At 36.3% G+C, this 15,393-nt stretch overlaps 1 protein-coding gene across 2 annotated transcripts in view; it reads left to right on the top strand.

Annotated features, from left to right (window-relative positions):
* Positions 1-15,393, top strand: part of LOC121864944 (protein downstream neighbor of son homolog) — a 20,995-nt gene extending 5,602 nt beyond the window's left edge. For both annotated transcript variants that reach the window (XM_042364154.1, XM_042364155.1), the window contains exons 3-10: positions 531-711; positions 4,156-4,269; positions 4,506-4,747; positions 5,366-5,544; positions 7,717-7,939; positions 9,639-9,834; positions 10,434-10,634; positions 14,165-15,393. In XM_042364154.1, coding sequence (XP_042220088.1) covers positions 531-711; positions 4,156-4,269; positions 4,506-4,747; positions 5,366-5,544; positions 7,717-7,939; positions 9,639-9,834; positions 10,434-10,634; positions 14,165-14,326 — 1,498 coding nt within the window. In that variant the 3' untranslated portion in view covers positions 14,327-15,393. The remainder of the gene's footprint in view (positions 1-530; positions 712-4,155; positions 4,270-4,505; positions 4,748-5,365; positions 5,545-7,716; positions 7,940-9,638; positions 9,835-10,433; positions 10,635-14,164) is intronic.

The raw sequence follows: 15,393 nt of genomic DNA, 5'->3' as shown, positions 1-15,393 counted from the left end.
TATACTGTAGCATCTTGTACAGTACTGTATGTTTAAATTGTTGGGTCTCCAGTACCTGTGTTAGACACAACAGTAAAGTATATTGAACTTTTATTATCAGTAAATAGATGACCTTGTAATATAATGGGTGAGATAATATACAGTTGTAAATCACCTACATTGCCTTAGGTCATTCATTTTTATATTGTTAGAGATGCTTCTGTAGTCATGACGTGTCTGTAACTTAAAGTAACATTCATCTGTCTGTAAACACATACAGGTACTGTATTTGGAAAATCAATATTTTTAATGTAGTCCCATGAAACTTAGTGCAAATAATTTTCATGGATGGTTGATGTGCACATACAGTATCAAGGTTATTTGTTCTGACAGAGTTATAGCCTGCCTTCTGTTATGTTATGGAAGACATATATTACTATAGTTCTTTGGTGACAGTCTTAAGACTATCAAAATATGAATCTATTATTTATATGATTTCACATGTGCAGTTTTAGCTTGAGTTGTGTTAAAGTGTTTCTCTCCCTAAACAGATGCTCCCCCAACAAGATATTAAGAGTACACGGAGAAGACAATGATTTAGAAGCAACAAGTGACATAACGCTCTTTCAGTTACTTAACCCAGCAGCAGTGAACACCAAGGACAGGGTCCCACAGACATTCAGCTTTTCCAATCTTTTCAGTAAAGAATTTGGTGCTGAAGCAACTGGTGAAGTAAGAGATACAAATACTGTATAGTACTGTATACAGTACAGTATACATGTTTTATTTGCTTTAAAAAATGTCTCATGATGGATTTTACAGAATAGGGAATATAATCTTCATTCTAGTGTTGAAGTCATCATAGTCACACATATATACTTCTTATGTTGTTCTTATGAATGATAGGAGTCAAACTGTCAGTTTTTGTGATCTTTTATAGTACAGGTTGTACCTCTCTAGTCCGGCAACCTCGGGACCTGACCGGTGCCGGACCATGGAAATTCACCCTTTTCCTGGATAGATAGTGACTTGTGCTTATGCTTGGAAGCACTAGCACCACTTTCTCTGCATCATGGTCTCTTTGAAGACATATTGAAGGGTTAAATGTCGTATAGTAGCTTCTCAAAATTCGCGAGTTTTTAATTCAATGTATTTTATTGGAACACACACAAAAAAAAATAAATAAAAATTTTGACTGCGGAAACTTGAATTTCGACGGGTTTGAACGGCCCGCCAACGTGCAGACGACGTGCATAATCGTGTAAACAGCGTCATTTCTCTTACGTACAAAAGATTCATTATTGTTAATTACTGAATGTCTTTTTTATTGAATTATTGTTTATGTGTGCAAAATGAGCAATACAATTCATTAATAATACGTAGAATATTAAAACACACGAGGAAATGACACAGCATTGTTTTCGTTGATTACAAAACCAGTGACTGACTGGTTCTACATATAAAACTGAAGAAAATAAGACCTTGGTTGTAGCTGTAGTAAAATTAATATGGTTGTTTTAAGTACAGTAGTACCCCGATTTACGCGGTCAATTGAACCCACAGGGTACCGCGGAAAGTGAAAACCGCGTAAAGTGAACAACAGAACATATGGGATTAATTCCAATAGAGACTGGCCCGACCCCCAAACTCCACTTTTTCCGACACAATACCTATGTTGTAGTAAAAATAACATCTAAATTTTATGATGGTATGCTCACACAATTAATATTTAAGAGAAATACAGTCGCCAGGTTAATGTCCACTCAAATAATGGACTCAAATCCCCCCTCCCCCTTCCCAGCTCACTAGCTCCTACTCTCTGAGAAATGTTTGGGTGAAAGCACTAGATTTTAACGTTTAGTAATAAATAATACTCAGACTAAAGTTAGGATAATATAATTGACATTTCTGGATTCCTTGCAGGTCAGGGAATATTTTGAATGTAAACTTCATATATTTTGCACAAAAGATAAAATATTTGCTTTGTGTCAACCAAATTATTACATTAGATCTAAAATTTGTATGTCTAATGCAAAATCCATGATGTTTATATTCAAAATGATCATCATATTGTAAGAATTCCAGCAATGTAAATTATATTCTGGCCGGGTAATTTGTATGAATTTTATGAGCTAAAACAAATATCTTCAGTAAATAAACAAAGAAATATTCTTCAAGGACACTATCTGTCAATCAAAGTACCCCACCTCTGCCCTCCCTCCCTCCCTTCCTTCCCCCCACCCTCCACCTTCCCTCCCTACCAGAGAAGCGATTGGGAGAAAATAGCATATTTACATTTTTAGTAATAAATAATAACCTAGACTAAAGTTAGGATAATATAATTGACATTTCTAGATTCCTTGCAGGTCAGGGAATATTTTGAATGTAAACTTCATATATTTTGCACAAACAATAAAATATTTGCTTTGTGTAAACCAAATTATTACATTAGATCTAAAATTTGTATGTCTACCCGTAATGCAAAATCCATGATGTTTATATTCAAAATGATCATCATATTATAAGAATTCCAGCAATGTAGATTATATTCTGGCAGGGTAATTTGTATGAATTTTATGAGCTAAATAAAAAAAAATTATACTTCACCGCGTATATGAGTAGATGCACCGCAGAAAGTGAAAGTCCAGTTCTGGCAAGGTACCGCGTAAATGAGAAATCGAGGAAAGTGAAACCGTGTAAAGCGGGGTAATACTGTAATGTTATTTAATGTTAATAAATGGAACAATAGAAGTAGCTAACGATAATGGTAAAGAAAAAAGAGAGATCGCATATGTAAGTGCGCACACGTGAAAACATATCGTCATTACTTTATTGTACATAAGAATATGAAAGCAACACTTATTTACTGTTCATATATATTTTAATTCATGTTTCTGAATTTGTTTTTATTGAATTAATGTTTGTGTGTGCAAAATTAACATTACAATCTATTAATAACACGTGGAATATGAAAACACACGATGAGACGAGACGGCTGCCGGCATTGTTTATGTTAAAGCTTACAAAACCAGTGACTGATTGGTTCTACATATAAAACTGAAGAAAATAAGACCCTGATTGTAGCTGTTGTAAAATTAATGTAAAAATATTAATATGGTTGTTTGAAGTACCTGTAATGTTATTTAATGTTAATAAATGGAACAATATAAGTAGCTAACCATTAATGGTAAAAAAAAAAGTGAGACTGCTCTATGTAAGTGCGCACATGTGAAAACATATCGTCATTACTCTACATAAGAATATGAAAGCAACACTTATTTACTGCTCATATATATTGAAGGGTTAAATGTTGTACTCTGTATAGACAAGCAGAGGGGGAGAGAGAGAGAGCAGCCGAACTGCCAGATGTAAACAAACCTTAATTTCCTGCGGCTTTGTTGTTGTTTTTATTTATGGGGATTAGCCCACCCAGGCATAGGTCACTGACCCACATTGGGGCCTGAGGGGCAAAAATTTAATACTCCTGTAATAATAATTCAGATAAGTAAAAAAAAAAGAAAAAAGAAAGCTGCCTTTGACTTTGTTGAGTTTCGAGTGCTAATGATTCTTTAGATGAACTGGCGCGTTTGAGAAACAAATGACCAGCTATTATTATAAGAGGCTTTCAAGTGTAATAATGATATGCAGTACCAGTTTACTTTTTTTTTCACCTTCATAGATCTTTTAAATAATTTTTCTGGTACATGATTCTTAAGGAAAACTGTGTACTGTATTAATCGTTTATACAGTATTTTTATATTTCTAGGGAATTTGTTATTTGGGTTTTTATTAAGTAGTTATTGTGTTGATGTGATAGACAAACTATAAGTAGGAAAAGACTTTAATATTACTAATTTTCTTCCATCTTGCAGAAGTTTCCATAATTTTAAAACTGATAATTTCTCTCATAATTGTTGAGTGAAATAGAGTACTGTACTGTACAGGTATATACTTCTCTCTATATCAGCCACTCTTGTGAATCAGAGCCTGATTAAGCCATTAGATGGTTTGATATACAGTAGAGAGCATTACAGCACAGTACAGTATGTATCTCTTGTAATTTAAGCTATAACTCGTTAAGTGTTCCTGCTCACCATTATGACGTAAAGAGAGAAATGGAAACATTGTAATTTTTTAATACTGTACTGTAATTTTCAATTATTTTGTATTTTGTAGGACAAAGATTCACCAAGGGTAACTTGGACTGACAAGTTGGTAGTTGACTGGAGTTTAAAAACCAGAATCAGATTTAAATCACACAAATCTCTGCCGTGGAAACATAACTTTAAGGTAGGTATTTGTAGTTTATCTTTGACATTTAAAAAAACTTTGCTTATTGTTAGCCAGCACAAGTGTGTATGTATAGAGGCCATCTATATAATGAAACAGCATATTTCAGAGAAATTGATAACCTCTGAAATTATTTTCTCCAAGAATATTTGACTCGTATTATTATTATTGTTATTATTATTATTATTATTATTATTATTATTATTATTATTATTATTATTATTATTATTATACAGACCTCCGAGGAAGCTTCAGGAACCACAGGATTTGTGAGATGTCTAAGTTCTGTATCAGATGAGAATGATGACCGCACTCTAGACACTTCAGCCAATGCTCAGTTCTATCAGTGTTGTCTTGTGTGGCAGCATCCTAATCTCCCTTGGTTACAACTGTTCCCCCGCGACAACATAAAGCTAACATCACAAACTGGACTTTTTGGTACAGACCAAAAATTAGCAGAATCACTTCACTCTGAATGGTAAAAGGCTTTGTCTTGACCATGTTAGAATGTGTAATAAATGTATTGTACTGTAATAATGGTAATAAAATGTCATCTATGCATTATATAAGTTATTGGTCTCAGAAATTTGCATTTAATGGTTACCTGACATATTGATATTTCTGTATAGTATTTTATAAATTCCTAAGTATTATCTAAACTTCCCAGACACAATATTGGTAGAGTTTAATTATCAGCGATTTATCAATAGCATCTTAAGAGTTAGGTGATGATCAAACTGTAGAAACTGACATACTGTACAGTAAATACAAACTACTGTACTATACTGTATTGCTGTCAAGGATATCCAAACAGTTCCAGTTGTTGAACAGGATCTCACAAAGTGGTCATCTCCCTTTTAGCTCAATTAATTTTTTTTTCAGTTTCTCAAGATTTTTCACTCTACACCTTTTTCCTCCTGTAATGCAGGATCACCACACTCTCTTCCTCCTTCGTTTGTTTTGATTTACTGTCTCTTATTTCTATAACAGATGCATTATGCTATGGCTTCCATTTACTATAATAAGGCCCAAATATAATGGAATAGTTAATACAAATTATATAATATACTGTATATATAATGTCTTATTCCAACAGGAGTGAAAGTCTTCGTTCATTGCACCAGCTGTTAAGAGTCCGTCAGTGTCCTTACTTCTATGTTTGTGGGCCAACGTTCACCTGTTTATTTAGGGCAGCGGGTGTAGCGGGGATATCGCAGGCCCATGCTTTAATTACCCCCACCACCAGAGGTTTCCGAGAAGCAATGAAGCAAGAAGGTCCGTAACTTTGATGTTCTATTTTCTTTGTTCGTGATTTAATGTTTAGTTTTAATCTGTATATAAGCAAATTATTTATGTATCATGGCAGAGAATACAACAGTTGTGGTTACCTATAGAACACTTCCTTGGATTGAATGAGGCTGGGTAACCACGGGTACAATCCACGTGCTGGAAGTGGATGAGAAAATTGATGGAAAACATAAATATTAATTTTTGGGGAGAGAAACCTTGAAAGAATTAAGTGTATGATTTCTCGGAAATTAGTTTATAATATTATCCCAAAAATCAGAGAGGAAACTGCAATACTGTACTTTAATTTTAGTATTTTATTGTACAGTAGTTCAGAGGGACCCTGGGTTATGAACTGGTTCCTGAGGATGTTCCTAAGTCGAAAATGTATGCAAGTTGAAACACATGCTATATGCATGCTGTACTGTACTTACAGAACAGTGTTTAAAATTCCACTATATCATCATCATCATCATCCAGGAGCCTTCTACATACACACCTCAAAGTAAGTGTACTTTTCTACCTTTTTTGTTGAATTTAGGCAATTTTCGGTGAGCTGGAACCAATTACCCAAAAACCCATTGAAACAATGGTTTCGGTTAACGAGCAACCAGCTGTAACGGATTGTGTTCGTTAACCGAGGGACCACTGTACTGCCGGAAAGGTCGTGGGTTCGTAACACTTGTCTTGCCCACGGTACCCACAGTTTCTGTGTGGATGTCAGTCACACTAGAATAACCCATTATAGTACCTGTATATCCTTCTTTCCTCACACAGCCAAACTGTGAAATGCTCTGCTTTTTTCTGTACAATATTTCCATATCTTACAATCTCTCACTTCAAAGAATTGGTTTTCCAGCATCTTTTTAGATGTCTTGAAGAAAGACAAAAGCTAAGGTGCTCCATTGTTTTCCTTTTTCCTGTGTGATTTTATCGATATATATATATATATATATATATATATATATATATATATATATATATATATATATATATATATATATATATATATATATATATATATATATATATATATATATATATATATATATATATATTTACTATATATATATATATATATGTACAGTGGTCCCTCGGTTAACGAGCACAATCCGTTCTAGAAGGTTGCTCGTTAACCGAAACCATTGTTTCAATGGGTCTTCTGGGTAATTGGTTCCAGCTCACCGAAAATTGCCTAAATTCAACAAAAAAGGTAGAAAAGTACACTTACTTTGAGGTGTGTATGTAGAAGGCTCCTGGATGATGATGATGATGATGATGATGATGATGGGAATTAGAATGGGGGTGGAGGAGAAGGGAGAAGAGAAGGCATTGGGGTGGAAGAGAAGTCACCCCATGGCGCCATTTCACCCATAAAATTTTAGTTCTCTTGGTATAATTCAAGATTATTTTCTTTAAATCAACACTGCACTGCATTATATATTGTCAATATGTAAAATAAATTTCAAAATGACCAATAATTTGCTTGCAAACACAGAAAAAAAAGCATTTAGTTGAAGAGAGTCTCAAACAAGATGTTACCTCCACTGAAAAGACAGAGAGACTTGTGCCTGTTTGGTGTGTTGCCAGGCTGGATGGCGTGCATAAAACTATTTTCATTACCTTCAATTATGTTCAATAATTGTTAAAATGACTAAAAAATTTAATGTTAAGCTTTTAAAATTAGTGAATAGTACAAACTTCTTGATATTTACTAAAATGGTAAGGAATATAAGCCCTAGAACCGATTACTGTATTGGCGGACTAATACTACAGCTGGTGGACCGCCAAATGCAAGCAAAAACATGTTGAGGTCGGCTTGTAAGAAACTCGTTAATCGAGGGATTGCTCGTTAACCGAAGTTAAGAATCTAATGGAAGGTAACTCGTTAACCGAAATCTCGTTAACCGAGGCGCTCATTAACCGAGGGACCACTGTACTGTAAATTTAAAGTTTAACTTTGTTCATTTTGGCGGGCGTTTGTAAGTCTGATGTTCATATGTTGGGGACCCCCTGTAATTACAAAGAGCTATAGATCTTTTTTGTAGTTATTTAGTTTGACAATATTCTCAATAACGCTTCACTTGAGACATATCAACAAGTTTTGTGAATGTTTTAGGATTTTTTTTTTTTTTTACATTTACAGTACTCTTTTTTCAGATATTGAATTTGAAATGCCTTTCCAAAACTCTGGACCAGTGAAGACAAATGCAAGTTATAGTGAAGACATGGATAAAGATGTAGAAGACAGACAAAAAGGATTACAGGAGGAAGATGAAGATGAGGAGGAAGAAGAGGAGAGAGAGGAAGCAACATCATGGCTTGAAAACCTTGGTGTAGAAACCTCGCAGTTTCCAAACTTAAATCCTAACAGAGTTAAATTGTGAGTGTGTCATTATTTATACTGTACAGTACTGTACAGTATATTATGAAAGTACAGTGCAGTCTATAATTATTTTATTTTATGCATCAACACTGATCTAAGTTTTTGTGCTTAGAAGACTTGATGGAGTTCACCTGAAAATGGAAGTAAGATTTAATGTGTAGCTTCAGTTAAGTCAGCACTTGGAGAGGTTTATTGCCACACACTGTTGTTGTCTCGCCATTACACCACATGAACAAAATATCTTGAGATGTTTTTCGTCGCCCTCTCCACTACCCAATTTCTCGTGACCTTGCTGGGTCTCATATGTGTAGAGATAGGTTACTTAAATACTGTACTTCAAGATGATTCTGCCAACATCATGATGTGTGGAAGCGGAAAAATTCATGCTCAGAACTGATAGATTATGTTAGGTTAGAATCTTAGGTGGGGTAGCATTGAGTTAGATTAATTTGGGTTGAATTAGCTTAGCATAAGGTAGGTTGAAGCATACGAGGTCTGTCCAAAAGGAAACTAAACTTTTTAAATAGCGCGCCAACAAGCCAGCGCAGCGTGCTCGAAATGGAAACGCTGTGTAGCGGTGACCTTGACGTTTAGTCTAACACTAGCCGCATCACGCCACATCAATTAGTCATCAAGCTACACGCGCTAGAGGGAACGTGTGTTTAGTGCACTTGGCGATTTGTTGCAAGTTGAACAATGAAGGATCCTGAAGAGCAACGTGTTTGCGTGAAATTCTGTTTCAAATTGGGAAAAACTTTTAAGGAGACTTGTCAAATGTTGCAACAGACTCATGGGGAGGATTGTTTGAGCCGTACACAATGTCACGTGTGGTACCAGCGTTTCAAAAGGGGAAGAACATCCACCGAAGACGATCCCAAATCTGGACGTCACAGTCGCCCAAATGTGGAGGTGATGTTGATCGTCTTTTTTGATTGGAAGGGCTTCGTTTATCATGAGTTTGTTGCACGTGGTCAGATAGTCAATAAAGAGTTTTACTTAGAGGTCCTGAAGCGTTTTGAGGGAGGCAGTGCGAAGGAAGAGGCCTGAGGCGTGGACAAACAAGACCTAGATGCTGCACATGACAATGCACCTGCTCATGTGTCGCTCCTTATCCGTGACTTTTTGGTGAAGCACGAGACGACTATCGTCCCCCAGCCGCCCTACTTTCCGGATTTGGCCCTACGGACTTTTTTTTTTTTTTTTAAATGAAATCCACCCTGCAAGGTCGCCGATTTTAGGCGATAGAAGAAAATTCGCTATGAAACCTGCGCACCATCCCTCAAAATGCATTCCAGGACGCGTTCCAGAAATGGATAAAACATTGGGAGCAGTGTATCAACAGTGGAGGGGAGTACTTTGAAGGAGACAAGTCTGATTAAGTTGTAAGTAAAGCAATAAATTTGTTTTTTAAAAAGTTTGATTTCTTTTTGGACAGACCTCGTATTTGGTTACACATATTTATATATTCAGTATTTAACACATGAAAACCACAAGGTAATCTTACTTGTAGAATTTTTACCTAATACCAGAGAAAAACAATGTTACACATCATTAAATACGAGCACATTGATAAATGTCTAATAGTGTACTACACTACAGTAGGCTACTTTTTTGTCTGGGTTCTACCATTTCTTTCAAACTTGTTTCTGTAGTAACTGGACCACTTTACTTATTGTCCTCCACTCAAATTTTTCAGAGAACGTGATAAATACAAGAATGTGGATAACACCCCTTCATCTCTTGTTTATGTTGAAGGCATGGAGACACAAGGCCTTATTAACTTCCTACTGAATAGTAAGAGTTGTGTATCTACCACTGGGTCTCTGGCTGGTGTTCCTCCAACCCTCCTGGCCCCAGTGGCCTTCCAGGGTGCCACACTCACAACTCTGAAGGTACAACTCTATTTCTTTCATAAGGGTTGGGTGTGAATGTACTAAAATGCATGTGAGGGGATACTGTACCATAGCATAGCAAAGCTGTTATAGCAGTGAGTGGATGATATTAAATGTGTACAAATTATGTGCTCTTGATTCCAGCCAGCCTGTATTATAGTAAGAAAAGTGTTGTAAGTAGAGTTGTGACATAATTAACTAGTTAAGAAGGGCCATTAGAATACTTGGACATAATAGTAATTTAAAAAAAGGATATGGGAAGAATGACTTGCGAGATTATGCACCAGAAATATATTTATTTAATTAATATGAGGAGCAGAATAAAGGTACAAGGCACCGTGTGATTGTGCACAACCTATTTTTTAACCACACTAATTTATTAACCTTTATGAGTGATTTTTTGTTCCTTGACTAACAAGAGCAAATATACAGTAGGGTACACAAATTCCCTTCGTTCATTCTTACTGCTTTAAAAGTTGTGCTTTGCAACAGTAGCTCCTCCCTTTCTAAATCAAGGTCCCAAATATTGTCTACCCCATGTCACATGACACAAAATCCATCAACAGTACATATTATTATTTACTGTGTATTAATAACAGGCAAAGGGCGGTGTTGTTCGTCAGGATGGTGATGTTCAAAACAGCATGGAGGTATCAGGCCCAGTTCTCCCTCACACAGTCCAACAGTTGACATCTCTTCTCTCTATGGCCGTGGATAATTTTTCTGTGTCACTGCATTCCGTACCGTCTACGCTTCCATTTTCTCAACACAGTCATCATGAAACTATGGCAGCACCGCAGGTCTGTTTTTTTTTTTAATTTTACTAGTTTTTTGGGGGGCAAATTGTAATTAATGAATTACTGATATATTGTATTCCAAATTCTATAAACTATCGATATGGTACTCATGTTAAGTTTATATTGTTTTATTTTTTCTTGAACTTAATTACAACCTTACTCATGAATAGCTAGTATTGCAGTACTTTATTTTGAGAGAGCTTTAATGTTGTTACAGTTAGTGACAATAACATTCACTAGTTGTGTGGTGATAAAACAATACCTTAATGATATCCTGTTGGCAGTGGGTGATAAAGATTAATGGGATGAAGTTGGTTTTAGGCTTAAAATTTTTCTTTTATAAAATGTCACAGACTTGACTTAGCAGAATATAACATGCTTGTCTGGAATCTTTGCAAGATAGCAATTAATTTGAGTATAAACATCTCATAGTTTGCACAAGAGATAAAATTTTTAGTCCTTTAGCTTGGTACTTTTGAGTACAAAGTGAGTATTGTACAGTAATATGTTGCTCAAAATTATGGCTTTTTCACATGGAAAATTCTGAATAACTGACCCCAGTGGTCAGGATACTATGTCATTGACTGTTACAGAGTATTTCAAATAACATCTTTGTTTAGTTCTGTACATTGACTGGTGGTGGAGGAGACCCTTGGGGTGGGGGGGAACTCACTGCTCACCCCTGCCTCTGTCATTCTTACTGTAACTTGACAAAATATTGTTTATTTGTTATTTATTAATTAGTTAAGTTGTTACTGTAATAATTTGAGCTTATAAATACCAGTATCCTTCATATACAATAACATACTTATTTTTACCTTATTATTTAGCTTGTCACTTAATTTGTATGCAAATTATTGATTATATACAGTATTGTATTTTTTCTATAGTAGTATTTAATATTTTATATTATCAATGATAAGACATACACCATAAGAGGCTGATCATACAAGAATATATAATAATAAATGTTGGAGGGTGTGTGTTGGTAGTGTTGGAGGGTGTGTGTTGGAGGGTGTGTTGGGGGTGGTCGGGGTGTGTGTTGGTGGTGTTGGAGGGTGCGTGTTGGTGGTGTGTGTTGGTGGTGTTGGAGGGTGTGTGTTGGTGGTGTTGGAGGTTGTGTGTTGGAGGGTGCGTGTTGGTGGTGTGTGTTGGTGGTGTTGGAGGGTGTGTGTTGGTAGTGTTGGAGGGTGTGTGTTGGTGGTGTTGGAGGGTGTGTGTTGGTGGTGTTGGGTGTGTGTTGGTGGAGTTGGAGGGTGTGTGTTGGTGGGTTGGAGGGTGTGTGTTGGTGGTGTTGGAGGTGTGTGTTGGTGGTGTTGTAGGGTGTGTGTTGGTGGTGTTGTAGGGTGTGGTGGTGGTGTTGGAGGTGTGTGTTGGTGGTGTTGTAGGGGTGTGTGTTGGTGGTGTTGGAGGGTGTGTGTTGGTGGTGTTGTAGGGTGTGTGTTGGTGGTGTTGGAGGGTGTGTGTTGGTGGTGTTGGAGGGTGTGTGTTGGAGGTGTTGGAGGGTGTGTGTTGGAGGTGTTGGAGGGTGTGTGTATGTGATGTTGAGGTTTGTTCCTCACACACACACACACAGGAATTAAAACAACACGCATCCAGTAGGGATCTTTTTGTGTGACTGCCTTGGGGTGAGATAAACATCAGCTGTTGAGGAGCGCTTGGCAACACCAGTGCATGTTACCACTCCTTTCCATTCCATCTCTGTAATCACCCACACCTTTCTGCTTTCTCACTCCATATTTTAAAATGTTATGTAAAGTAATGTTGAAGGGATACTTATATTTATCACAATCTCCCTAAAAATACTTTAGCTTTGTCTTTATTCAAGACATCTTCAGGTCATGAGACCCACTAATCTCCCCCACCCAAGAAAGGGTGACCTGACATTCCATCAGAAGGTCAGTAATATGAGACCACTAATCCCCCACCTTACCTCCACCTGACATTGCATCAGGTCAGGTCTCCCCCAAAATGTTTTAGCTTTTGTCTTTATTCAAGACATATTCAGGTCATGAGATCCACTAATCCCCCACCTAAGAAAGGGTAACCTGACTTTCCATCCTTGTAAATTCAGTAGCCCCTGAAGATGTCTTAAAGGGAAACAAAAGCTAAGGTGCTGCAGTGTTTACTTAGTTGACCGAGAGGTAGCAGTGAACAACACACGGGGTGGCAACAGGACTCAGACTGAACGGCAGAAAGCTGGAGTTTCAATTTAACGAAATGGGTGGCTCAAATTAGTGTGTTAAATTGAGAAAATACTGTATATATATATATATATATATATATATATATATATATATATATATATATATATATATATATATATATATATATATATATATATATATATATATATATATATATATATATATATATATACACACACACACACAGTAAAGCCTCGAATAACGATGTTAATGTGTCCTCCAATGTTGCAGTGTAAGGTGAATCATCTTATCGCGAATCATTAATTACCATTAAAATAAAGCAATATTATTGAGATGCATTCCCCAGTGTGACCTTTTCATATCTTTTGTGTGGCTTTTTATCCTCTTTTTCCCCCCAAAACAGTATTATTAATGAAAATTGCAAACTATATTACAGTATTTAAATCATGTTTCTGAATGCACCTTATACGATATAAATGAATAATAATATGGTCACACAAGAGGAGATGGGATGCCATTGTTTTCGTTTGTGTTTACAGCCGGGAGTCCGGGACGATAGTTCTTCACGAGAAAATGAAGAAAATAAGACTGGTTGTAGCTGTAGTAAGATTAATGTAAAAAAATGAATATATATGTTTTAAGTAATGTTATTTAATGTTAATAAATGGAGCAATAGAAGTAGCTAACCACTAATGGCAAAGAAAAAAAAGAGATGGATTGGGAACGCCAACATATACGTGCGCATTTAAGGTTACTGTGTCATTTATCTTTTTAAGAATATGTACAAAAGATTCATTATTGTTTATTACTGAATATGTTTTTAATTGAATTGATCTTTATATACTGTATGTGAACTGAACAATACAATTCATTAATACGTAGAATATTAAAACAGACACGTAATGTTCTTACGTTGCCTCTTCACTACACTAGCATCAGTAGCGCTTGATGGGCTCTTGGAAGCCATTTTGAATGGTTAGAGTACAGTTGTAGAGCAAAAGCACTGAAACACACACAAATGATGTGAAGTCGTAACAAAGACTGACTCGGAGTCGCTTGGGGACGCTGTGACTTTCCGCGAGTGAGGGTAGCGCGCCGAGCCGAGACAGCGTAGCGCGGCCACACAAGAGAGGGTGATGCGCTGTAAAAAGTAGTCCCTGATGACACAAAACGACGTAGTATCCGATCACCGGGACGTTAAACGAATTTTTGGTCTCTAAAGTTTAGCGACGTAGTACCAAAACAACGTTAAGCGGGGCTACGTTAAGCAAGGACTTACTATTTATGCAACTTACTATTAACATAGGAAGGAACAGGTCAGTAAAAGCAGTAAATAATTAACAAACTTCTATATTTTTAATTCAGGCGTTTGCTCAGGAAGGACTCGTAGACTGTGGCCTCAGCGCTACAGTACGACACCTGATCTGTGTGCCCCACAAGAGTGAAGGGGAGTCCAAACTCCCACTTACTTACAAGGAAATTACCTTCAAGGAAAACAAATTCTCTTGGACTGACAGATTACAATGATTTAGTCATTAGGTTGAACTCTTTTAGTGTGCTGTATATATTGTATGTCATGTAAAGATTAGCTTAATTGGGATAAATTTGAATCTTAACAACACCAGAGTAATATGTGTAAAGTGTTCTGCACATGTTTATAAATGAAAGGGCAGAAATATTGTAATTTAATATTATTTTGTTGCTGGACCAAAGAGTATTGTCTTTGTGAAATGCACAATTTTCTTGAGCATAAAGTTTTAATATTTTTCAATATGCTAACTAGGTTTTATTATTACAAATGTTAACTCTCACTCCCAGGCTGTTTAAGACACAAGATTATGTGCCATCTACAAAGCATTTACTGGACACCTCATAACACTTAGAATGATGGAAAATAATGAGTACCCTCGTCATCTTCTCCAAGCACCTGAGGAAGCAGACCTTGACTCATTGTTCCATCACTTTATTAAGTAATTATCACCATAGACAAACACACACAACACACAAACACATACACCAAGTTCAAGAGGTATTCCAATGTTTAAGTATCTTTTTGTAGAGGTACTGTAATGAGTTTTGTGCTACAAATCAGTCAGACATTTTGTTATATTTAGTATACATAATAGTAATTATTTTATATTTTTTATTTATTTTTTCATATTGGCCACTTATCAGCTTACTGGCCGTTTGGGCGGTTTATCCAGTGTTAGTACAGGAGGAAACCGGGGACCAGGAAACCTGTGGTATTTGGTAGGGTCACACTGGATAACACCCTTCTCACGTGTGTCCGGGCCGAGGCTCGAACCCTTGACATATTGGTGAGAGTTATGTGCGTTACCGCTGTACCACCAGTTTAAGGTCATATAGTTGACACCAGTGTAACCCGTCAGAGCAGCTCAGGGATCAGTGTACCAGATATTGTATCCTTTATTTGAAATGGATTTTCTCTAGTTTGTCTCGAGGTGATTTTTGAAGATGACATACCCTGTATTTTGGTAATTTTTTGTACTGTTGAGTATTAATTGTAATTTTTCAGAAGATGAGCTGACTATAAATTCATTTGTCCCAAAACTTGAATATGAATTTTGAACACA

The sequence above is a fragment of the Homarus americanus genome, unplaced genomic scaffold (genome assembly GCF_018991925.1).
Source record: "Homarus americanus isolate GMGI-L3 unplaced genomic scaffold, GMGI_Hamer_2.0 scaffold2539, whole genome shotgun sequence".
In the NCBI taxonomy this organism is placed as follows: Eukaryota; Metazoa; Arthropoda; class Malacostraca; order Decapoda; family Nephropidae; genus Homarus; species Homarus americanus.
Note: the sequence above shows the minus strand (reverse complement) of the source record. Positions and strands in the feature narration are given on the sequence as shown.